General features: G+C 32.7%; 1 protein-coding gene across 6 annotated transcripts in view; it reads left to right on the plus strand.

The window, feature by feature from the left end:
• Positions 1–27356, plus strand: part of SENP6 (SUMO specific peptidase 6) — a 111865-nt gene that overhangs the window by 15073 nt on the left and 69436 nt on the right. For 2 of the 6 annotated variants that reach the window (XM_081295346.1, XM_081295343.1), the window contains exons 2-6: positions 4747–4840; positions 7169–7229; positions 15494–15639; positions 16529–16633; positions 20964–20984. In XM_081295346.1, the coding sequence (XP_081151472.1) occupies positions 4747–4840; positions 7169–7229; positions 15494–15639; positions 16529–16633; positions 20964–20984 (427 nt within the window). Of the gene's footprint in view, positions 1–4744; positions 4841–7168; positions 7230–15491; positions 15640–16528; positions 16634–20963; positions 20985–27356 lie in introns of those variants that run through there. The other 4 variants (XM_081295345.1, XM_081295344.1, XM_081295347.1 and 1 more) reach the window with 4 other exon arrangements.

A 27356-nucleotide genomic window follows, 5' to 3' on the forward strand; every position in this document is an offset into this window, starting at 1 on the left:
CTGGCGAGGATTGGGTGGGGGGAAAGGTACACTCATACATTGCTGGTGGGACTGCAAATTGGTGCAGCCAATTTGGAAAGCTGGGAATGGGAACCACCATTTGACCCAGCTATTCCCCTTCTCGGACTATACCCAAAAGACCTAAAAAGTGCATACTACAGGGACACAGCCACATCAATGTTTATAGCAGCACAATTCACAATAGCTAGAATGTGGAACCAACCTAGATGCCCTTCAATAGATGAATGGATTAAAAAATGTGGCATTTATATACAATGGAATATTACTCAGCACTAAAAAATAACAAGATCATGGCATTTACAGGCAAATGGATGGCATTAGAACAGATTATGCTAAGTGAAATTAGCCAATCCCTAAAAAACAAATACCGAATGTCTTCTCTGATATAAGGGGGGTGACTCAAAATGGGATAGGGAGGAAGAGCATGAGAAGAAGACTACCACTAAATAGGGAAGAGAGGTGGGAGGGAAAAAGAGGGAGAAGGGGAGTTGCATGGAAGATGGAAGGAGAACCTCATTGTTATACAGAATATGTATATGATGTTGTAATGATAAAAAGAAAAAAAAAGTGTGTCACATTAGATTGGATAGAGAGAAAAGATGGGAGAGGAGGGGAGGAGTAGGGAGGATAGGAAGGGCAGCAGAATAGAATAGACAATATGATTGATGTATGTACATTCCATGTATGTATTATATGTCAAAATACATTCTGTCATGTATGACTAAAAAAAATTTTTAAAAAATTGAGATAGTCTTGCTAAGTTGCTTAGGGCCTCTTGAAGGTGTAGAGGCTGGCCTTGAACTTGCAGTAAGTCCTCCTGTCTCAGCCCCCCAAATTGCTGGGATTACAGGCAGCTGCTACTGTATAGAAGGTACTTCAGTTTGATTTGTCTGATTTCTTTGGTGATTAACCTGGCATTATGAATTTTGGAGATGAAAACCAAGAGAGCTGAAGTATCATCTTCATCATATTGTATTAAAGGATATAAGTTAGGAATAAGACATATCAGTGTTGATGTTGACATTGATCATTTATTTTGGCTAATGTACTATTTATCAGGTTTCTCCACTTTCAGTTTTTTTCCCCTTTTGGTTGTCTTTTTTTTTTTTTTTTTTTTTTTTTAAACAAGTTACCAAGTCCAGTCCATATTCATGGGAAGGAGAATTAAGTTCTCTCTTATAGGAAGGAATGTGTGACTGCTATTTGAAATTTTCCTATGAAAATTTCTCTGTTTTAGTTGTGGGATTATAATCCAATGCTATTCTCATTTTTTACTAAAATTGTGCCAATTTTGCTAGACTTTTGGGGGGTTCTTTCAGGTTGGTTCCTCAACTCATCTGATGTTGCGTTGCAGCCCCCCCACCCCTTCCTTTTTTTTTTTTTTTCTTTTTAAAGCACTTTCTTATATGCTGGCACTATAAGATATACCAGTTTCAACTTGTATTTTTCCTGCCTCTCCCTTAAAATTAGGCATTTTCCCCATTAAGATCTCTGATTCCTTTATTGGAGAAAATGGTATATAAAATCCAAGATTGAATTGTGGGCATGCTTGTTGCTACTGGGGTATTGCTGCTTCTGGATCCTCTTATAGGACAAAGTCCTAGCCATTTATACTAATGTTATAACACATCTATATTTACATCTGACTATATGTATGTATATACTAAATAAACATGAGTTCATATTGATATCTCTGACTCTAATTCAGCACTACAGAGAATAGTTTAGCTTTCCATTCTTGCTTATTTGTGACTTCTTTCTCCAACAAGAAATCTTGTTCTCATTATCTACTATTATTTATTTATATTTTTAACACAGTATATACGTAAAGAAGTTTCATATTAGGTCATGATAAGTTGTTTCCTCCTATTTCATGGTATTTTTGGTTGTGAATTCATATTTGAAATTAATTTTTGAGACTTGCATTTATGTTTTATGTATTTTAAGAGAAAATTTGTTTATGTAAGTCACATTGAGTCTTCCCACTCCTTTAAGAAGAGGTTTTTTGGTAATAAAATTACAATTATGCCTACTTTTATTTCTGTTCTATTTTCTGTCTCATAAGTTTGCTTATTCCAGCTATCTTAGATAAGTGGAATAATATAGTATTTGTCTTTTGTTTCTTGCCTGTTTGAGTAGTGTTTTCAAGTTTCATCTAAGTCGTAGCATATATCCAAATTTCATTCTTTCAGGAGCTGAATAATACTACAGAGTGTGTATGTGTGTATACATACACCATATTTTGTTTATCTGTTCTCTTAGGAATAGACATTTAGATTGTTTGCACCTTTTCACTTATTATAAATGCTTCTGTGAAGGTTGGTGCACAAGTGAATCCATATTTTCAGTTATTTTTGAGTATATGCCCAGAAGTTGAATTGCTGGATTATGTAGCTGATTTACTTATTTTTTCCCTGGTGGTACTGGATATTGAATTCAGGGCACCTTGCCACTGAGCTTTACCCCAGCACTTTTTTTTTTTTTTTTTTTTTTTTTTTTGAGACAGAGTCTCACCAAGTTGCTGAGTCCTGCCTCAACTTCCAGACTTACTGGGATTATAAGTGGCATCACTCCATCTTGCATGGGTGTTTAACTCTTTGAGAAACAGCCAGACTTTTTCCACAGTGACTGTACTATTTTACATTTCCACCAGCAGTGCACTGGAGTTCCAGCTCACTACTTTACATTAAAATAATAATAATAATAATAATAATAATAGCAGCCATCCTAATGGGTGAGAAGTAGTTTCCCATTATGGTTTTAATCTGCATTTCAGTGATGGCTAATGATGTTTTCATGTGAGGTTTTACTTATTTTTGGAATTATTTTTTTAACCAGAACATTTTATTGCTTGACTAGTTGTTGAGATTCTCAACATGAACTGGATATTTCAGTAGCTGCCCTCACAGATTTAGGTGTTCTTTAATGGAGTCTCTGCCTTAATCTGTGGCATATGATTTTTAGGTGCCTCATTTGAATAGTAGTATTTTGTTCTTTTAGCCTTGACATACAGTTATATTTTCTCTTGTGCCTAGTAGCCATATTTACCACAGGTCAATTTCTGAAGGTGGTAGGCCTTAGAGCAACTGCAGTGGCAGTGTGGGTATCTTAATTGCTTTCCAGGTGATGACATTCCCTTCATTATCATCCTTTGCTTTTTGAAACAAAAGAGAGGCTGTTTTAATTATGTACTTTGCTGGGCCATGTAGGTTGTGAAATTCTGGCCTCAAACATTAATAATTATGTGCTTATGATTAGGAATTCCCTAACGGTTTTAGTTCATTTGGGCTGCTATTAACAAAGTACTATAGACTTAAACTATATATATAAAGTTCTGAAGGTTGGAAAGTCAGATTAAGGTATCCAGATGCAGTATTTGATAAGGGCTTGCTTTCTTTTATAGATGTGTTCTGACTGTTCTGTGGTTGAAGGGCAAACAAACTCCCTTATGTCTCTCTCTTTTTTTAAAATAAGGACATTAATCGCATTTATGATGGCTCTACCCTATGCCTTCTAAAGGCCCTCCCTCTTTTTCTTTTTTTAATTTTTAGTTTTAAATGAACACAATACTTTTATTAATTTATTTTTATGTGGTGCTGAGGATGAACCCAGTGCCTCACATGTGCTTTACCTCCAGCCCAGGCCTTCCTTTTAATACCATCACCTTGGGGTTGGGATTTCAACATCTGAACATTTATGCTATAACACTGACTGTGAGGTAGACACACAGATAATTTATTTGTCTTTAGTTCAACTCAGAATCCTAGAGTCAAGGATCAAACATTACAATTATTCTTTAGTGAATCCCTTTTTTCTCTTTTTTTCCCCCGGCTCACCTCGTTGGAGTGTTATCCTCCTGGTTTTCTGTTTTTTAACCTTATGTGTCATTGTGCAAACATTCTGAAATTAATCTCCTTAAAGCATAGGCTCTAGGACATCAGGCTCTTTTTTGTCATATGGCTCCAAGACATATGCCAGCTTTGGAACTTTATTTATCTTTCTGGATTCCTACTTTCTAGTTATTTATGACTTCAGGGGGGTTCAGCTATATGCTTACTTTTTTTTTTTTTTTTAACATACCGAGCATTTTTGGTATTTTGATTTGAAGTTTTTCTGGACATCGAATTAACCATCTTGCCAACACAGGAAACCTTGTTTTATTTTTCTTCTGTTAAAAGCAGAGATGATGGAATTTAAGGAAAAGGCTAGAGGTTTGGATATAGTTCTCATGAGTAAAGCAAGCAAACTATTTTTAAATTAGTCATTAATTTCTAGAATTGGTGATCAAAGGAAACTTAGGGGTGATTTTATACATTTGTACATATTCATGTGATTCTCCCCATTTTTATTATATCTTACTGATTTGAGCTTCTTTGTGTAGCAGATACATATAATAATTAGAAAAAAAAGAACATTTTAATGTGTTTTCTATTTGGAGAAAATAAGATGTTTACAAAAAATAGTTAAAAAAAAAGAAGAAGAAGAAGAAGGGCTCAGGATATAGCTCAGTTGGTAGAGAGCTTGCCTTGCATGCACAAGGCCCTTGGATCAATCCCAGCACCACCAAAAAACAAACAAATAAAGAAACAAAAAAAACACCACCAACAACAAAAAAAAACCCACAAGAAATTTTAGAATAATCAAAGAGCTTGGGAAATGTTCAGATTTGTTTTGTATTGAATAGCTCTATTAATAAATACTTATTTCAGTTTGTTTTTATTTCAGCTTTGGCTAGATCAGAGTCTAAGAGAGATGGAGGTTTTAAAAATAATTGGAGCTTTGATCATGAAGAAGAAAGTGAAGGAGATACAGATAAAGAGTAAGGACTTTTTTCCCTCAGATATCTTATAAGAATGAAATTTCTCATTAGAAAATTAACCTTCAATGGAAAGATTTTTAAGAGTATGGTGTTTACTTGAAACATTTAACTCAGTAACATTAAGGAAAGACAAAGCAATTCTTTATTGGTAAATAATTTTACTGTTACATTTGTCAGTCTTTTGAAATTCCTTTGAAATATAGAAATATGTGAATATAATATATGTAACCTCATGATTAAAAACTGATCATGCAATAGAAGTTTTCAGATTAAGAAAATTATTCTTAAAGAATAGGTACGCTGGGCAGCAATTTGAAGAGCCACCATTTGTCATGACTGAGCCCAGATTAAGAACCTTGAATTTTGTATGAAAGCTTTAAGTCCTAAAGTTTCTTTCTTTTCCCTTTGTGACCCTACCACTACCACATTCATTGTAGATCATATTTCACTTGAGAAAGTAGTGCCATTGTAAATGATAAGCACAGATATTTACCCAGGCAGAAGTTTAAGCAGAGTGTCCATTAGACTTTATTAGTGTACTTGGAATGAATGCTGTGTAAAGATTTTAAATTAAGCCAGGTGTGGTGGCGCATGCCTGTAATCCCAGCAGCTTGGGAGGCTGAGGTAAGATGATCATGAGTTCAAAGCCATCCTCAGCAATTTAGTGAGGCCCTAAGCAATTTAGGGAGACCCTGTTTCTAAATAAAATATTTTAAAAGGGGCTGGCTGGTGGTGTTGCTCAATGGTTAAGCAACCCTGGATTAGATCCCCAGTACCAAAATAAATACTTGTTTTAAATTTTAGTTTTATTAGTACTTTTAGCACATCATGAGATTTGTATTGCACATTTGATGCTGTTTTTATTTCTTGATTTTATTGCCCTTGTGTCCCACTGGTTAAAAGAAAGAAATTCTGGTATACATGAGTATACACACAAAGTTCTACCAAAACTATAAATATTTTTTGGAAATCTTGATGCAAAATTTATGTTGGCTAAATATTGTAGGTGCTTTATTTCTATCTGGGAAATAGCTCTGTTCATTATTACCACTTTATGTGCCTTCAAGTTATATTTGAAGAAGAGCTTTGAACTGGTAAGTTTCTTAAAGTCAGTTTTTTATGGTCTTTTTTTTTTTTGTCTTCTGATTAATTTTCAGTTTAAATTTTCTTCTTATAGACATTTAGTATTTACATAGTTTTGAGAAAATATAACTAAATTATGAAATTAAACTAAAGAGAAAGTATACTGCCTTTCAAACATTTTGGTTTTTAGAATTTAAAAAGTTAAATAAAACATAGCTGGGCATGGTGGTGCATACCTGTAATCCCAGTGACTGGGGAGGCTGAGGCAGGAGGATCTTAAGTTTGAAATCAGCCTTAGCAACTTGGTGACACACTGTCTCAAAATAAAAAAAATAAAATAAAAAAAAAAAAGGGCTGGGAATGTGGCTCAGTGGTTAAGCGCCACTGGGTTCAATCCCTGATTAACCTTTCCCCCAAAGTTAGGATATATATAAAAGTAATGAAGCAAAATATTTTTCACTCTTAGTTATAAGTAACAAGGATTTTTTTTTAAAATTATAAACAGTTTAGCAGAAGAATTGTCTTTAAAAATGTATGTTAGATTTTCTTTGTTGGAAGATTTGCCATGGTTATGTGATTTAAAAAAATATTTTAAAGTGCTATACTGTGCAATTAATTTATGAATTGTACTCTGGTTCATCATGATCCTTGAGCTTCAGCTTTTTGATCATGTTACATATTGGTCTGATCTTTTAAAAATCTCAGGCCAGTAATTCTCAGTGGAGGGTTGATATTTTCAGGAGTGGTGAAATCATAAATATTTCACTGTGGCAGAAGCATTGAAATTAAATTTTTTTCATTAGCTGATTTTTTTTTCCTTTGACAGTGTTTCTTCCTCTGCATTTTGTTTCTCTGTTCTTATTCCCTAAATGTCAATCCAAGAGAGAAAGGAAAAATGAATGAGAATATATAAAATTCATTGTTAAAAAAAAAAACACAAGATTTTCTGTTCATTTATAGTAGGAATCAATAATTCATGACCTATAGTTTCAATCTTGCCCGCTACCTGATTTTGTTAATAATTTTATTGGTACACAGCTACATATGTAATTTATGACCTATTTTCATACTACAGTGGCAAAGATGAGTAGTTGCTACAGAGACTATATAGCCTGCAGAGCCTAAAATATTTTACTATTTACGAAAAAAGTTTTATGATTAGGAGAACATAAAGAATAAACCTTTTAATTTAATGTTTGGATTATAATTGTTACTTAAAGTTTTTCCCCCTTCTTTTCTGTGTAGTTGGGCAAATCTACTCAGTGTAGAAGAAGATGAGGATTCTGAAACCTCAAAAGGAAAAAAGGCAAGTGTTGCTTTTAAATTTCTTTTCTTTTAGGTTATATACTAAAAGCTGTTACTTTAATTAAAAGACTTATTTGTTTGGTGAACTTCAAAATCCCCACTTCCCACCCCAGAGGCAAATAGGTATTCTTAGTTTCTTGTTTATCCCTATGGAAATGTGCATTAGTCGGCTTTTTATTAAAATAACAAAATATCTGAGATAATCAAGTTAATAAGCAAAAAGGGTTATTTGGTTCATGATTTTGGAGGTTTTATACCATGATTGCTTGGCCTTGTTGCTTTGGGCCTGTGACTGCATAGTATATTGTAGCAGGAATGGATAGTAATGGAAACGGTTTTCCTCATGACAGCTGGAAAACAGTAAGAGAGAAAGAGGGGAGCCAGGATTCCATGTACCTTTCAAGGGCTTACCCCCATGACCTAACTTCCTTCCATTAGGCCCCATCTCTAAAATAGTTCACCATCTTCCAATACTACCACAGGCTGTGTCTAAGCCTATAACACATGGGCCTTTGGGGAACACTTATCCAAGCAATAGCAAAATATGTTACTCATTATAAAGATGTATATTCCTACTCTATTCTATACGGTTGTATATTATATACAGTTGAGGAAATATTATACGTAGTTTTTCTGATCTTGCTTTAATTTAATCTGGAGACTATCCATGAGAATTCATAAAAAGCACCCTCATTCTCTTCCATGGGTACATAGTATTCAATTGTATGGGGTACCTTATTAACACACATCATCACAGATATCATCACACTTATTACAAGCTTACATTTTTTATTTCTTAAGATAATGTTGAGTAAATTAGCCTTCTATATGGGTTATTTTTCATACATGCAAGCACATCTGTAGGATGCGCTCTTACGCTCTTGTAAGTAGAGCTGTTGTTATCAGAGTAGGTGTGTAATGTGTGTGGGTGTGGTGTTCTTCCCCCACCCGGCTTTTTTTCTTTCTTTCTTCTTTTGTTTCATTTTGTTATATGCTGCTGGGGATTGATCCAAGGATTTGCTTTTAGTAAGTGCTCTGCCATTGAGCTACATCCCAGCTCAGGACAGGTTTATTCCTAATTTTGACATACCTCATTACACTTAGGTGGCAGTGTCTAAAAGCATCTGTTTCCCCATACTTCTCTCACAATGTTATCAACCTTTTAATCTTTGCCAGTAGAAAATAGCATCTTAATTTGCATTTCTTTTATTGTGAAAGAAGTTGAACACTTTTTCATTTAAGTAATCCATTTTTATTTATTAGGTAATTATCAGTTAATATCCTTTGCCTGTTTTTTTTTTTTATTTGGTCTTTAGAATATTATGGAGAATTTTGGGGGCTAGGGCTGGGGCTCAGTGGTAGAGCACTTGCCTAGCATGAGTGAGGCACTGGGTTCAATCCTTAGCACCACATAAAAATTAATAAACAAAATAAAGGCATTGTGTTCATCTACAACTAAAAATTAAAAAAGGAATTTTGTTTATAGAGACTAAGATATTATTTCCATATTTCAGCTTCTCTCAAATTTAAACGCATCTTTAGCAGCATGGGCTAGTTTAATAATGTTTTTTTTTTCAGAATACTACATACAATAATGGTGCATTTTACAGTGGTTTCCAGTGCACAGGCTTTTCTCACTGTGCTCTTGAGTCTCCCTGTGGTAGATTTTTGAACAAAAGAGAAGTGTGAAATATCAGCCTTTTAAAAAAATTTATATATGACAGCAGAGAATGTATTACAAATTCTTACTATATATAAATAATTTTGTTTTTCTAAAACAAAAATAATTTGTCATCTAGTTATTGAAATAATAGGCTTTCTTAATTTTAGGGAATGATTTCATTAGGATTTGAGTGGCCAATAATTATATTTGTTACTTCTAGTCGCCACCCCCCCCCCCTTTTTTAGGAAAACCCAATACTCTAAGGAATTATTAATTCTTATTAATACTTATTAATTTCACCTTTTTTTGGGGGGGGTAATCTGGGGAGTGAACCCAGGAACCACATGCATATTAGGAAGTGCTCTACCACTGAGCTACATCGCCAGTTTGAGGATACAGTCCTTACTATGGTTTGGTCAATACTTCCTGTAAGATAATTTATATTTTGTGGGTTTTGTATTTTATTTAAAATATTGATATTGCATGTTTAGTTCATTTAGCTTATGCAGAATGTCTACATAAAATTATTTAACGAGGTCAGTTACATTGTCCTACCATTCTTATATCTGTAAAGGTCTATTGTCATTTTTTCACAATAATTGTTTCACTTCAGAATTCTAAGATAAATACAGTGTTGGTTTTGAGTTGAATTTGTTACCTGGTTGTGATAAGACACAGATTTCAGTCTTTTTTAAAAACGCTTTTTATACCATGTTGTCTTTGAATCCTTTTCCTTTGATTTTCCCCTTGAGCAATATTTTTCTGAATATAGTCAGTAAATGCAAATTTTCATAACTTTTGCTTTTCCATTTTGCAATAACCCAATAAAAATCCTACTTTGGCCTAATATATCCAGTTTCTAACTCATCCTTCGAAGACCTTTGATAAAAGTGTTTTTTTTTTTTTTTTTTTTAAAGAGAGAGTGAGAGAGAGGGGGACAGAGAGAGAGAGAGAATTTTAATATTTATTTATTTTTTCTTAGTTCTCTGCGGACACAACATCTTTGTTTGTATGTGGTGCTGAGGATTGAACCCGGGCCGCACGCATGCCAGGCGAGCGCGCTACCGCTTCAGCCACATCCCCAGCCCGATAAAAGTGTTCTTAAAACAAGGAAAGAACCAACATCCTGCCATTATTTTACTTACTAAAAGAGAGTTCACATACTCTAGTATTTCAAATTATTTCTTGCAGAAATTTTTTTTAGATCCTAATACAGTAGAGAATTATATCTTTCTTTTGTAAAGTAGAAAAAGGAACTATTGGGAAATGGGAAAGAGCTATTATATTAGTACCTTTCTCAAGATGATTTTAAAAGTAATTCAGTTTTAAGGAAATGTAAAACTATAGATTGAGATTTAGAAATTGATTTCCTTAAAACTGTCCATAACTGTTTATCCTTTAGAAAGTTGTGTATTGGGGCTGAGGCTTTGGCTCAGCAGTAGCACACTTGGCTGGCATGTGCGAGGCACTGGGTTCAATTCTCAGTACCACATGTAAATAAAAAATAAAGGTTTATCAATAACTAATATGTGTGTGTGTGTGTATATATATATATATACACACACACACACACACACACACACACATATATATATATATATATATATATTATATATAAAATAAAGTTTAAAAAGTTGTTGTGTATCCCAGGAGTTTACATATCCTAAGATTTTGAATGGCTTGTGGTAATAAGAAGGTCTGTATGGATCCTTACTTGAAACCAATTTCTATTTCTATTGGAAAAAGTTTGTAATTCTGATGGAATTAGGAAAGACCTTTTATTTTTTTTTATTTTTATATTTTTTTAAATTTTTAATATTTATTTATTTTTTTTAGTTCTCGGCGGACACAACATCTTTGTTGGTATGTGGTGCTGAGGATCGAACCCGGGCCGCACGCATGCCAGGCGAGCACGCTACCGCTTGAGCCACATCCCCAGCCCCAAGACCTTTTATTTTTGTTCATAGTGTCTTGATATGCTTTTTTTTTTTTTTTTTAAACAGAATAATCTCTTTGCCTTTGGGCTTTGGTCTTGAATAGTTTCACTGGTCCTCTATAAAAAGACTTGTGTCTTGAAGTTGAGCTATTATCTCCACGGATATTGCCTTTCTACATTATTCTTTTGGGGATTCTTAGTAGACAGCAGACTATTGTTTTTTTCATATCCTTTATCCTGTGTTTTAAGTTTAATAGAAAAAAAGATAATAAACAAGAAAAACATCACTTTCATATTCTAGGTAATATTCTTGGTTCTTTTTTCCAAATCACTCATTCTTATCTTCAGCTGTCTCTAATCTGCTGTTTAATCTGCCCTTTGATTTCTTTTATTTTCTTTATTCCTCCCACCCCCAACTACTGAGGACTGAATCTAGAGCTATAGCCCCAGACCTTTTTTCTTTTTTAATTTTGAGACGGGGTCCCTAAGTTGCCAAGGGTGGCCTTGATTTTGCAATCTTCCTATCTCAGCCTTTCTTTTTTTACATTTCAATGACATTTATCATTTGTAGAACTTCTATTGGTTCTTTTTCAAAATCACATTTTTTTTTCTCTTGGTATTTAGTGCTTTCTTTACTGTTTTAAGTTTTTGTTTGTTTTGTTTTTTAAAACCTTTTTTTTTTTTTTAGTTGTAGTTGGACACAGTATCTTTATTTTTATGTGGTGCTGATTATCAAAACTAGTGCCTCGGGCTGGGGATGTGGCTCAAGCGGTAGCGCGCTCGCCTGGCATGCGTGCGGCCCGGGTTCGATCCTCAGCACCACATACCAACAAAGACGTTGTGTCCCCCGAGAACTAAAAAATAAATATTAAAAATTCTCTCTCACTCTCTCTCCTCTCTCACTCTCTTTAAAAAAAAAAAAAAACAAAAAAAAAACTAGTGCCTCACACGTGTGAGGAGGGCGCTCTACCAATGAGCTACAGCCCCAGCCCAAGTTTGGTTTTTTTTTTTTTTTAAGTTGTTGATAGACTTTTATTTTATATATTTATATGTGGTGCTAAGAATCGAATCCAGTGCCTCACACATGCAAGCAAGTGTGACAACTGAGCCACACCCTGTTTTTATTTCAATTTTGGGATTTAAATGTTTTTAAACTTTTTTTTTTTTTTAAAGAGTGAGAAAGAGTGAGAGAGAGAGAATTTTAATATTTATTTTTTTAGTATTTGGCGGACACAACATCTTTGTATGTGGTGCTGAGGATCGAACCCGGGCCGCACGCATGCCAGGCGAGTGCACTACCGCTTGAGCCACATCCCCAGTCCTTGTTTTAAACATTTTTAATGCCAGTAATCTTTTAATATCTTTTAGGGCTCTCTTATTCATCTGAAATTATTATGTGTTAAATTTCCTGAGCATCTGTTCTCTCCTAAAATTAACTATGTGATGATTTTTGCACATTTAGTAATTTCAATGAAATATTTATTCATACAGTAAATTTATTTTTTATTTTTTTTATTGTTTTGATACCAGGGATTTAACTCCAGGGCACTCGACCACTGAACCATATCCCCAGCCCTATTTTATATTTTATTTAGAGACAGGGTTTCGCTTTTGTTGAGGCTGGCTTTGAACTCAACGATCCTCCTGCCTGAGCCTCCCGAGCTGCTGGGATTTCAGGCGTGCAGGGATTACAAGTGTGCACCACTACACCCGGCTAGTAAATACATTTTGAACACAATATTCTTGGTGCTAGCAAATAGATAAGTTTATTTTTCTTGTGGAACTTATTCTCTAGTGATTGGTTATGCATTAGTTACATAATGATTGATGTTATCATTTAGGGATTGGCAAATGGAAGGTTTATGAGTTGAATATGGCCTGCAAATTTTGGTCCATAAGCTAGAGTGGTTTTTACATTTAAAAATGCTTTAAAAAAAATCAAAGGATACTATTTCACAACAAGTAAATATATAAAATTGAAATTGGTGTCCATAAAGTAAAATTTTACTGGAAAACAACCATACTCATTTATGTATTGTATTAACTACTTTTTATATTATAACAAAAGATTTGAATATTTGGATAGACTTTATATAAAATATCAGATTCTAAGTCTGTTGACAGCTATCCACTTTTATAGCGTTTTTGTGACATTTTATATGAAACTATGTAATTCATATAATGCATGGCACTAGCATTATATCTTCCCTAATGGCTACATTTTGTTAACATTATTAAGTGTAGTTATTTAATAGTTTTTCTTTGTTAATGTGTAACTGACCTCAGTGAGGCCTGTGTTTTAGTTGGCTTAGTTTTGTGCTAATCCATCTGTTTTATAGCGCTCTTGCTTTTTTTTTTTTTTCCTTTTTGCTTTTGCATTACGGGGGATTGAACCCAGGGGTGCTCTACCACTGAGTACTTCACCAACCCTTTTAATTTTTTATTTTGAGATGAGGCCTCGTGAAGTTGCTGAGGCTGGCTTTGAGCTTGTGATCCTCTGCCTCAGCCCAAGCTGCTGGGATTACAGTTGTGCGCCATTGTGCCTGGCTTTTAATTTTTATTTTGAGACAAGGTCTTGCTAAATTGCTCAGGCTGGCCTAGTTTGTGATTCTCTTGATTCAGCCACTTTAGTAGCTAAGATTATAGGCAAATGCTACCACATTTGGCTGAATGTATCATTTTGATTTTGTTAATAGTTATGCTCTAATTTGTAAGATAATCAGCCATAAATGGCTCCATTTTGTCTTATTTTCTCACCAATAATTTGAGGTAGCTTACCAAATTAAGAGTTCAAATAAAGTGATGGAAAATAAAAACTTTTAGGAAAAGTTAAATGTGGCAGGTATCTAAAATAGTTTATGTGTAGTGTTTTAATTCAGCAATTATCTCTTGAGTTTTTGTGCAGTTAGAATTATGTGATAAGCTTTACAAATTTGCTTTATGTGATTCTATTTTAAAGTGATTTCTTTTTCTTGGTGCTCTATTCCAAGTATGACAGATGGTAGGAAACTTTTTTCTAAGGGAATTTGACAATACAATAAAAGATCTTTTTTTTTTTAAATGAGATACATAGTTATCTGACAAAGCTAAAATTACTGGTTGTTTTCTTGTTGACTAAAATTACATAACCTATAAGCACTGTATAGGCAACAAAATTGGAAAATGAAGAATTTTTAAGATCCTTTTGCTTATGATGGTGGAGTTTGTGTTGTCTATAGCCATCCTTTAGCTAGGGCTTTTTATGAGAGATACTTCTTGAGGTACTGTGGGCTTCTATATAAATACTTAGGGGAAAATCAAGATACTATCTTATGTTTTCTTTTTTTAATTTTTTATTGATTTTATTTCTTTTAATATACATGACAGCAGTGGAATGCATTACAATTCTTATTACACATATAGAGCACAATTTTTCATATATCTGTATATAAAGTATGTTCACTCCAATTCATGCCTCTATACATGTACTTTGGTTTTTTTCTTTGCATTACAATTCTTAATACACATATATACCACAGTTTTTCATATCTCTGTGTATACAGTATGTTGACACCCAATTCAAGTCTTCATACATGTACTTTGTATAATGATGTCCATCACATTCTGCCACTATCTTATGTTTTCTTGAAGAAATGTAAAAAAGAAAATAAAAGATTGTTTCAAAAATGAAATTAAGTCAGTGTGGTAGCACACACCTGTAATCCCAGCATCTCAAGAGGCTGAGACAAGAGGATTGCAAGTTCAAAGATGGCCCAAGTAACTTGGTGAGACCCTCTCTCAAAATAAAAAATAAAAAGGGTTGGAGATGTGGCTCAGGGCCTCTTGAGTTCAAGCCGTGGCACCAAAAAAAAAAAAAGAAAAATTAAACTGCTTGGTATGGTGGCACTCACCTCTAGTCCCAGCTATTCAGGAGGCTCAGGCTAGCATGGGTAACATAGAAGAGATCCTGTCTTAAAAAATAACAACAAATGAAATTAAAGTACATAAGAATGATTCAGAATGTTATTTTGGGAAAATTATCACTAAGAATTTAGGACCTTTTAGCCATAAATTGTTGGAAAACAGCTTTTAAGTGTCTTGTAAAATGACTATAACCAAGGTTGGTGTCTTCAGTGAGAGCTTAAGGAAGGCCATTATGTTATACTGATCTCCCCAAGGTGATTATAATATGTTTATGCTAACATTTGCATCCATGAAGGTATAAAGACATTATCTAAATTTCTGTGTTGATATAGAAACTTTCATGTAAAGCAAAAATCCTTACAGAAAAGCCTAAGTTAAATTGACTATTGATTGCCACATTTGGCAGTACTGTCCTTTGGATAGCAACAAGACTTGTTAAGCATAGGAATTATTTTATCTTTTTCTCTCTGGAGAAAGCTATTCTAAGATCCACTATCCTCATTTTTTTCAACTATGTTTGGAGAGATTTACAGAAGAGAAAATATACTCCCTTTTCCTAAAAATATGCACTGTTTTTAGGGAAAAGTTCTGTAATTGAATTACTCTCAGGTTTATGCCACTGCTGTTGCCATCCCCCTATCCCCAATAACATTTTTACTTATTTTTTTTTAACAAATGAGTTTTTAAATATTTATTGATAAATTTTATTTTTATTAACTCTTTATGTTTATTAACTCCTTAATATTTATGGATCTTTTTACAGTTAAATCGACCATCTGAAACTGTTGCTGCTAGTTCTGGTGGTATCATCTTGAAGACATATGTAAGACGAAATAAGACTGAAAGTTTTAAAACTTTGAAAGGCAACCCAATTGGACTTAACATGTTGAACAACAATAAGAAATTGAGGTATAAGCACCTCACCCCAGTACCCTACATAAAACATAAAGGGTTTAACACTAAAAGATAAAAAAACTACCCTGTACCTTTTCTTTTGAATTTGTCAGTAGGTCAAGATATACGATGGTCTTAATGTGTAGATTCTTTGCTTTGAATCTTGGGGGTAGGGTTGATTGCAGTGATGTCTTTTTTTTTTTTTTTTTTTTTTATTAGTTATTGGCGGACACAACATCTTTGTTTGTCCCCAGCCCCTGCAGTGATGTCTTGATTCAGAATAGAACACTGCAAAAAACATTTCAATAGGCAGTCATCTGATGCGTTTACTTTGATCTAGTTAGTGGAATTTCAGTGATAATATTAGAAATAGAAGGCATTGTAAGGTGGGATGGTCATAATGTCTTTTAAGATATTCTAATTAAGATTGTCTCAACAAGGGAATTTTTTTTCTCTTATAGATTTCTTATTCCTCTTCCAGATATAACCCAACTTTCATAGCGCTTATAGTGAACCACTGTTAACTGATTAGGATTGGACTATCAGTAACAAACCAGAAGTGGGGTTAAAAAATTGCTCTCCTCTATCACTTTATAAATAGCTGAGATCCATAAAGGTGAAGTAACTCTCAACTTAGTGTCAGAATCAGAAATAAAATTTAGGATTCTGGATTTCCGTTCTAGTGTTCTATTTGTTATTTTTCCCCTGAAACTGTATGGGAAACATTTAAAAAAAAAAAAAAACCTTCCAAGGGACAATTTTGTACAGTTAATTGAGCTTATCTATAAATTTTTTAAATGGTAAAGATTTTATTGTGTATACTTAGATTTTAGAAGAATTTATTTTGTCATTGTGTATGTAATTTTCTCTTGTTTAGATTATTTTTGTTTGTTAAATTTTGCAGTGAAAATACACAAAATGCATCATTATGTTCTGGAACTGTAGTTCATGGTAGACGTTTTCATCATGCTCATGCACAGATACCAGTAGTAAAAACAGCAGCCCAAAGGTAAGGATTCTAATTCTATTTGTTTTTAACAGGAGTTGTTTTTCTTTTTTTTTAAACAAACTTTTTTTTTCCTTTGTGGAGAGAAAAAGAGGTAGATCTCTGAAATAATTTATGACCTGAAATTTTCTTATTTTATTTCTGTTTTTGAAATAATCACATTTTATAAATAGAGAATTTTAAAATACAAGTCACTGTATTGCATTACAATTCAATATCTAAGAGATATTTAAATTAAACTGATTTATGATATTGACCATACAGTGTTTGACTTAAAAATGCTCAGTTTTTGGTATTTGAGCTCTGGAGAGTAAAACTATAGCTATTACTTTATTTGCTTTGTAAGGTTTCATAGTAATAAAACAAATTATGCAATTTTTTAAATGTTTGAGATAATCTTGATTTTAGTAGATTTAGGAGTTCTCATTGATCTTGAAAGTCCGGCTTCAACATTGAAATAATGAAAGCAATAGTTGAGGAAAGCCTGGTATGCTTTTGAGGTTTTTCAGAATGATTTTTGAAATGTTAACATCCCTTTCATTTGATTCTAGCAGTTAAATAGTGTACTGCATTATAAGTAGTCTTTTATAGCTGATAAAATTTAAAGACACATTTTAGATGCTATTTTTTGTTTTTAAAAATGAAAATCGAGGCTGGTACTCGTTTAAAAAATGTGTCTGGAACCTTAGGATTCCTTCTTTTATATATTCCATGTTTATATAGATTTAAAAACCTTAAATCTCTCATAATTTTTTTTTACTTAAATGTGTTATCAGAGTATCACATAAGATACTTGATAAGTTCAATTAAGACAAATTAATGTACATACCAAAAATTGGCTTTCCCTAATGCAAAGTACACAAACTCTTTACCTACATGTGGGACAAACATGAAAATGTGATAAAAGAGTAATTGTGGCAAGGGAAGAAGAGGAAACACATGCCCATGCACCGATCACACTAATAGAAACTGTTATTGATTAAAAATCTATATTCTTGATATTATGAAAATCTGGTCTAAGTGGAATTACTAATTTAAAATTTATTTATTTTATTTTTTATAGTGCTGAGGATTGAACCCAGGGCCTTGTGCATGCAAGGCAAGCACTGCCAACTGAGTATATCCCAGCCCTAATTTAAAATTTATAATCACATTGATTATATTTTACAGCTTAAAATATTAAATTATTATCGCTTTTGAAGTTATCAGTTTGGTATTATTTACACCATGACCTATTCTCCTTCCTTTATGTCCTCATTGGAATGTTTGAAAGATGATTATAGTCTGGAAATTGGGTTGTGTTTCATTTTATTCTTTTTTAATATTTATTTTTTAATTGTAGGTGGACATAATATCTTTATTTCATTTTTATGTGGTGCTGAGGATAGAATCCAGCGCCTCACGTGCTACTAGGCAAGCACTCTACTACTGAGCCACCACCCCAGTCCCTTATTCTTAATCTTTTTTTTTTTTTTAACTTTATTTTTGGGGTTTGAGGGTACCAGGGATTAACCTCAGGGGCACTTGATACTGAGCCACATCTCTAGCCCTATTTTGTATTTTATTTAGAGACAGGACTGATTGCTTAGTGCCTTACTTTTGCTGAGGCTGACTCTGATCCTTCTGCCTCAGCCTCCCAAGCCACTGAGTTATGGGGGTGCTCCACTACGCCTGGCTTAACTTTATTTTTTTTTATGTGATGCTGAGGATTGAACCCAGTGATTCATGTGCTAGGCAAGTGCTCTACCATTGAGCCACATCCCCAGCCCCCATTTTATTCTTAATTTTGACACCTATTCTACCTTGCATATGTATCATTGCTCATCTTTGTAAATCATTAGATTCATTTTATAAGAACTAGTGCTTAGTAATAAAATATTGTTTCTTCAAAAACAGCAACAACCTAAATTAATTTCAAAGAAACGATCAAAAGAAAACAATCCTGAGTGAAAATATTTGACAAGAGTGATTAGGAACAGTAAAGAAAACATTTAGAGTCAAGTAAGCAGAACAGATTCTACTTAATGTTTTTCTTTTATTTATTCTGTATAAGAATAAACATGTCTTATTCCAACTGCAGTGTGACTATCATTGAAAAGATTTTTGAGGTTCAAAGACAGTCATTAAGAATTTTTCCAATTTTCTTTAAGATGAATATTTAAAAAACACTAATTTTATGCAATAGACATAGGTAAGAAATATATTCAAAGATATGACCAAGTTCTTGCCCTTGAAGTTCAAATTTAATTAGAGCAAATGATAGAAAGACAAAGAAATGGTTACCTAAGTGCCTTAGTAGAGAAGTACAAAGTATTTGTAATAATATTATAAAGCACGGGAAAAGTCACGAAGGAGGAGGTATTACAGGTACTTTTGAGTATACCAGATAGAATCACATCTTCAAAGTGTGAAGAAAACTTTGCTTAAAATGATTGGCAACAAGCAGTTGGCACAATTGTCAGGCCTCAAATGAGGGTAAACACAGGGTTTTAAAGATAGCTTCTCCTAAAATTTATTTTTTCAGGTCTTAATTTGAATTTTCAAGAAATGCCCTTTTCAAGAAATGCTTGTAATTCACAGATTGTTTTTCACACACACGCAAACACACACACATGCATATTTAAGATTTTTCTAGTGTAGGACTTTATAATAAACACATATTAAAGCTTTTTAAAATATTCTATGACTTTATTGTTAGACATCATAGTAGATTTATTTTTCCCAATAAGAAAAGTGAACGTGCACATATGCACACTTATACTCTCATGTCCATTTTTCTTAAATATGTATATGTGTGTGTATATATATATTTTTGTTTTCCTCTTCCTAACTAACTTGGTTTATTGGGAAGAATCAAACCTAGGTTTCTTTTGTTTCTATTCTATATTGTCTTCTTTCCTGTGTACAGGTGAGTTTAAAAAAAAGCAAAATGAGAGTACTAAGCTCTTCTCATTTTGGCTCAACAGTGTGAAGTTGGAGATGACTAGATTAGGTATTAATGCCTAACTTTTGCTTTTTATTTTGCTTTTCCTAGAAATATAACTCCATATGTAGGGTAAAACAGGCTGTATTTAAACTTATATATTTTGCTTCACTTATTTTAATAGGAATGTGATGAATTTGTCTCATTTTTTTGTCATTTGTCCAAAATAGTTTTATATGTTTTTTAAATAGCAGGGGTAAAATTTCAAATGTATTATGTAAGTTTATGATTTTTTATTGTTGAAAAAGATTTTGTTTCTTTTGAGTGTGTTTGTATACAAATAAGTTACCATATTTTTTGGAATTAAATTATTTTATGTGCTCCACATGAATATAATAGTATGGGAATTTGGGGATTTTACAAACTGTGCTTTGCTTACAGTTAGTTTTATATTTAGTTGTTTTCATAATAAAGATAAAATAATTACAGGATGTCAATCTTGTATAGATTTATTTTTAAGTGAAGTTTCTTTTTTTGAGCTTCTAGGAACTGTGGAGGAATGTGGAGTTTTTATACATAGTACTTATGATAAGAGGGCATGGTTTTATTTTTTTAAATTTATTTTTATATTTATTTTTTAGTTTTAGGTGGACACAACATCTTTATTTTATTCTTTTTATGTGGTGCTGAGGATCAACCAGTGCCTCACGCATGCCAGGGGAGCACGCTACCACTTGAGCCATATCCCAGCCCAGGGCATGATTTTAAATCCCAGACCTTTTTTTATTAAAAAAAAAAAATTTTTTTAAATTAATTAATTTATTTATTTTAGTTGTAGTTGGGCACAGTACCTTTATTTATTTTTGTGTGGTGCTAAGGATCGAACCCAGGGCCTTGCACATGCTAGGCGAGTGCTCTACTGCTGAGCCACAACCCCAACCCATAATCTCCGACTTTTTTATTATGTCTCAAATACTGTGCAGCCTCAATTTTTTTTCTTAGTCGAAAGCAAATATTCATACCTGATAATAGAATGACTAAAAATTTTGTAACTTTAAGAAATGTTACTATTCTTGGAAACTCTATAACTGTCCTAAAATTCCTAAAATAATGAGTATCTTCAAATGTTTGATAAAGTCCTTTCAATAATTTATTTTCATATTTGTGTATATCCATCTTTCTTCTTGTTAAGAACATAAGAAGATTGTTTAAATTATTTTGGGTATTAACAAGAAATGAAAAATAGCTTGGATAACACTTACAACATAGTACTTAATATACATAAAATGCCTTTAAAACAAATTGATCACAATATAGTTTTGCCTTATTGACTACAGTTAATGCAACTACAATGATAAATCAACAATGAGGTCTTGCCTCTTACATTTTTTTTCTTTTTCATGTTTTAAGCAATCCGGACCGAAAAGAAAGGTAAGCTTGATATTGTTGAAATTAGAGCATGGATATAGCAGTAAAATATCAGACTTTTAATATGCTTTGAAAAATATCCATTGAATTACAGTTCATCATTAAAGTATATTATTAATTTTTTTTTTTTTTTGGTTATTCTGGGAACCAAACCTAGGGCCTCATGCATGCTAGGCAGGTGTTTTGCCACTGAGCTATATTCCCTGTCTTTAAAAAGTATTAATTTTAATAGAAGGAAACCTGTTTATAGTACAACATATTATTTGGCTTACATGCGTTCGGCATAATTTACAGTAACCATTTTTCCATGAATGGTTATAACATATATATGATGATGTGTCCTATTTTTCTTTAAAAATAGAATATTTCAGTACTTTGGTAGTAAAGTTGCTTTCAGTTTTATTATCAAATTCTTTCATGTTATAATTCAGTGATAATGATCCTGCTTTTATACTTTTCTATAGTAAACTAGGTACAACTTAACTTGGAGTTAGAACCTCAAACAGCAAATGTTTTCTATTCTAATAAAAAAAATTTGTAACAGAATTTTATGTTCAACTTTCTATCAGTATTTGTTTCCTTTGTAAGAACTGTGGTGACCACATAGTGTTTAGGAGAAATATGAATAATATAAATGACATGGGAAAACGTTTTCAAGAATACACATTTCTTTGAATAATGAGATGATCATAATCATTCTAAAGCAAGTGTCCTTAAAAGTAATTTCTCTCCCCTGTGATGAGAAAACTTTTTGTGTATGTGCATATCTTTTTCAAATGTTCATGAGATTCTCAAAAAAGTTTTTTTGTGAACCCTGCCTTCTGACCTTCCAAACAGGTTAAAAGCCCTTATATTGAAGCAATACTTTTATATAATTGGTGAGTGTGAAAAGGAAAATTATATAATTTGATCTATAATTTCACCTGTATAATTTTAAAAAAATATGTAGAGAGGGTAAAAAGAAATCTGGAATATTATATAAAATTTATTATATCTTTATGAACATTGAGTTCCAGGAATACTTTTTTTTGTTTTGTTTTGTTTTGTTTTGTGTTGCTGGGAATCAAATCTAGGGCCTCATGCATCCTGGTTATAGCATTCTGTGACTGAGCACATCATCAGCCTGAATTTCTTTCTTTCTTTTTGTGGTATTTGGGATCAAAGCCAGGGCCTCACACTTGCTAGGCAAGTGCTTACCACTGACCTATATTCCCAGCCTGCTCAGAAATACAAATTTAATGATAATCCTTCCAGTAAAAAAGATTTAAACATATAATTCTGAACTATTTCACACGTGTTGTGTGTTTTAAATGAATGGGCTATGAAAATATTTTATCACCTATTTCCTAGGAAAGAGAGACTTTCCCATCAGTTTTTTCCTGTTTGAGTAAATTATTACTTCTAGATACAGGTGAATCCTTTGTATCTTTTAAATGTTTTACTCATAAGTGACTGCTTTTTTAGTAAGACCATTAATATTTTTGGTAAAATTGTTAGAGTTATACTTTAAATAGCTCTTCATACAATCACACATTTAGAACAGACATTTGTTTTGTCCAAGTAAACATATTCTTCCCTTCATGCCATTGTAATTGAAATTTGGGTGCTGTTATATTATCAGAATAATAGAAAGATCTTAGGTGGTTTTTTTTTTTTTACAGTAGCCCTGTAGGGTTGATGCTAATTGTTTTCTACTGCTTTGACTTACACATAATTTTTGTAATGGGAGTTTTATTTCATGATATATTTTAGCAAATATTTAAATGCCTTTATATGTCAGGCACTCTTCTTGGAGTTGACAAAAATCCCTACTCTCTTGTAGCTTACATTCTTATCAGTATAATGCTAGAATAGGAGTTAGAAGATCAGCAAATAAGCAGTATAGCTGTAGGCTTATTAATTGCCATAAGTGGTTAATTTTAAAGTTTTGTTGGGAACAAATGAGATAATTATTTAAAATTGATTTTGTACACTGTAATAAATGGAAAATTTTTGAGTACTAATAATAATAGGTGTTAATTCTTTTAATCCTTTGTTGCTGAGATTACCTCTAAGGACTAAAGCTCTTGAAAACTAGATGTGAAGCAGAAACTGTTTATGAAAGTCCTTGTAACAAATATACCTCAGTGCTTTACATGGCAACTTAGTTACTGTTAGGGTGAATTTAGTACATAATCCTTTGGATCCTTACATAAAATTATTTTGTTAAACAAAAGAATGTTTTCGTTATCAGATTTTGTTTTGTTAATTTTTTTTAGTTGTTGATAGACGTTTTTTTAAAAAATTTGTATGCGCGTTGCTGAGAATTGAACCCAGTGCCTCACACATGCTAGGCAAGTGCTCTACCTCTGAGCTATAGCCCCAAGCCCAATCACTTTGTTAATTTTTTGTTCACATAGCCGTTTCCTCCCTTTTAGGAATAGTAAGCCACATTTTTACCCCCTGATGTGTTAGGAATGATAGTTTTCTTAGCTTTATTCTTTACTACTTAAGGAACTATAAATCTCTGAAATAAATCAATATTCATAAGACAATGGTTTATCTAATAAAAGTAAGGTAGTTGTAAAAGCTTAATCTCTCCCTGTTTTTTCTACTTTTACTATTTGCTGGGCACATTGAGATATGTTATAATCTTAAAACTAAGATACAGTAAACAAATTAATTAACAGTATTAAGCTCCAGAGATTTAGCCTTTAAAGAAAAGAAAAAGAAATTGCTACCAGTTTTTCTACATTGTGGGTAACTTTGACAACTTGAATAAAACAAAGTTTTTTCTGACTCTTGGCCATATGTATTGTGAATATAGTGTATGTGGTAGCACCAACAACTCAGAATATATAATCTGATATTTGAACTGTTTTATTTTGTTCCTTATATAAATAATCTGTTGACACATTGTAAAACTAAAGCATACAGTGATTTTTAAATGTAGAATTTATTTTTAATATTTATATTTAGTGTATAAAGTGGGTCCATAACTATAGAGAATTTTGAAACAAAAGTACAAAGGTAAAGAGAATAAAACAATAAAAATAGGAAATACAGGTAGTGTTTACTTATAGGTTGTGTTTAAAAAGACAAGAGTAGTTAAGGTTTATATAATTTTTTTAAAAAAAGTTCTCAGAGTAGAAAACTACATGTTGGGATTTTTATTTTATTTATTTTTTGGTACTGGGGATGGAATTCAGGGATGCTTTACCACTGACTATAGCTCCAGCCCTATTTATGTTTCATTTTGAGACAGGATCTTACCAAGTTCCCAAGGCTAGTCTAGAACTCAAGGTCTTCCCACTTCAGCTTCCCAAGTTGCCAGAATAACAGGCATGTGTACATACCTCATACAGCATATGTTAGAATTTTGATGCATTTTCTCTCTATTTATTTTTGTATGCCCTTTTTAATATGCTTAACATGTGGTTAATCATAATGAAAATACTTTTAACTGTGTGTTCCAACAGTTTGGAGCAACTGTGTTTACCTAACAGTATGTTCTGAGCATTTTCCAGTATTATTAAGTTAGCTTCTAAAGAAAGATTTCTGTTAAGGTGGTGGTTGCCCAGGGGTACTCTATCACTGAGATACATTCCCAGCATTTTTTTTATTTTGAGACAGGGTCTCATTAGGATGCCCTACCTGGCCCAAACTTGTGATCTTCCTACCTTAACCTAAAGAATCACTAGGATTACAGGAGGGTGCAACCATGCCCAGCTCTTAAAAATAATTTTTAATGTCTGCATAATAGCTTGTCATATAGATACCCATAATATATTTTACTCATTTGCTCATTTGTGGCTGTTTTTCACTATTATTAAAACACATTGGTGAACAATATTGCTTATAAATCTTTAACTGCATTTCTTAGAATAAATCTCTGGAAAAGGGTTCATTTGGCCATGTTACAAATGTTTTTAATTCTTTTGATAAGTATGGCTGAATTGTTTATAGGGCAATGGAACTAATTGATGATAACACTGTTAATTGTTGCTTCAAGATGTATAAAAATAAACTTATATTCAGATGATTTTTTTTTCTTTCTTGGAATTATGAGTCATCTGAAATTTTAGAAATAATAAGAATTGATCAAGATGATAGGCTATAAAACTATGATTATTTCATCCCTAATCAATTGAATACTCTAATTCACCTCTAATCACGTGAATTTGTTCCCCCCCCCCTTTTTTTTGGTGGTGCTGGGGTTTGAACTCAGGAATTTGTCTTTGAAAAGACAAAAATTTCATTTATGATAGTATCTACAATTATATAAATATATCTAAAGAAACTAATTTGAGGCATATATTTTGTTCCTATTTGGTAGGAGTTTATACCATGTGGGCAGCTACTGCTTAAAATAAAATGAATGTAATTTAATTCTATCCAAAAGAGTAAATATTTGAGAATAGAAAGTTGAAGACTTATTTTTAAAAAAGAAGAAGAAATGGGGATAGAGAAGAATGACTTGCTACATGATAAAACCTACTATTAAGAAAATAGAGATTAAACTTGAAAACACTAGGAAAAGAGTAGGTGGTAAAACAGTAAACAGGCTAGACAGTCTTGAATGTATTGAATTCCCACCCAGTTTCTTCAAGTCCACAGCTAGGTATGGTGGCACATTTCTGTAATCCCAATGGCTTTGGAGACTGAGGCAGGAGAATCACAAGTTTAAAGCCTAACTTAGCTTAGACCCTAAGCAACTCATCAAGACCCTGTCTCCAAATGGGATTGGGGATGTGGCTCAGTGGTTGAGTGACCCTGGGTTCAGTCCCTGGTACAAAAAACAAAAGGTCACAGTGCCTTTCAGATGCCTGAATTTTGATGTTTGATCATAAGCTGCAAAATCAATATTTTGATTCACTATACAGAAGTGCTGTGTAGTGGCCAGTGGTTCACTTTTAACAGCCATTGCCATACTTTACAGCTGTTTGTAAAGTTGTTTGACCTGGTAAATATCTTCTCTGATTACACACTGCTTTTTGTATACATACTTCTATTAATTGCAAGTATTTGTTGAATGCCTACTATGCTCTAGGCATAACGATATCATGAGGAACAAAACACAAGATCATTGGACCCCTGTAGTTGATATTCTGATGGGGCAAATATTAATAATGTACAAATGAAACTTGAAATATGTTGTTCTGTGTGTAGAGAAGTATAATTGGATGATGATGAGATAGAATGACAATATGGTTTCTTTAGATTCCGTGTTCAGGAAAACACCCTTTACTATTATGAAGCTAATGTTTAACTAAAGAAGGAGTCAACCATTCTAAGAATGGCTTTTCCAAATAGGGAAAAGGTAGTGGTAAGTTATTAATGCAAGAATAAATTTAACATGTTCAGTGAACAGAAAAAAAGGACCACTATAGCTAGAGATTAAAGTGGAAGAATATTACAAGATTGGCTGGGACTTAGATCACGAAAGGCTTTTGTAAGCTGATCTGAAGAATTTGTATTTTATATTAATGGAATAGAAGACTTCTAAGCATTTTAGGTAGGGAAGTGTTATTCTCTGAAATATAATCTTTTTTTAAACAATATCTTTGTTTATTTAGTTTTATGTGGTGCTGGGGATGGAACCCAGTGCCTCATGTGCTAGGCAAGTGCTCTACCACTGAGCTACAACCTCAGCTCCATGAAATATAATTTTATATATATAATTTATAATTGGTACAGTTAAAGGTTAAGTTAATGACAGTCCAGTTAATGCTAAACATATTGCACTTTCTAAATGGAGATATGATGCAAAGGAAAATCAATATTGAAAACTAACTCAGCAAACTATCTTTCTACTCTTAGGAGTTAAGGAGGTAGAAAGATAGAAGAAAAACAAGCCTTCTGGAAGGGTTAAAGGGAAAATAAAAGGCCTTATTTGGGGAGAGTCCTTATTTAGGGAATGGTTAAGTGAGAAATTAAAGGATATTGAAGGTCTCATTCCATTAGAGACGTATAGTGCTTGTGCTGCTATATTGTGTTGTGTTTGAGAAAATAGTACTTTTTTGTTGTTTTGTTTTTGATGGTGGGGATTAACCTCACTCAGGGCCTTGCATATTCTCTACCACTAGACTACTCCCTCAGCCCCTAGACTGTTATAACATGTTAAAGCAAAGCAAATTAAATGTGCAACTGCAGTAAGGTTTGAGGGAGAGATAAAATATTCTTTTGTTAAATTAACTGGAGGAGGAAATGAATAGTTAATAGGAAAAAAGGAAACATACAATAAATATAAATCTAAAAACCAGCTAATACAGATGAAAGAAAAACATGAAGTCTGTCAGCTATTATAAATATAAACAGTTTGATGATTGATTGATTGATTACAGTACTGGAGATTGAACCTGGAGCCTCTCTAACACTAAGCTACATCCCCAGCCT

This window comes from Spermophilus citellus (genome assembly GCF_964194105.1).
Source record: "Spermophilus citellus genome assembly, chromosome: 5".
In the NCBI taxonomy this organism is placed as follows: domain Eukaryota; kingdom Metazoa; phylum Chordata; class Mammalia; order Rodentia; family Sciuridae; genus Spermophilus; species Spermophilus citellus.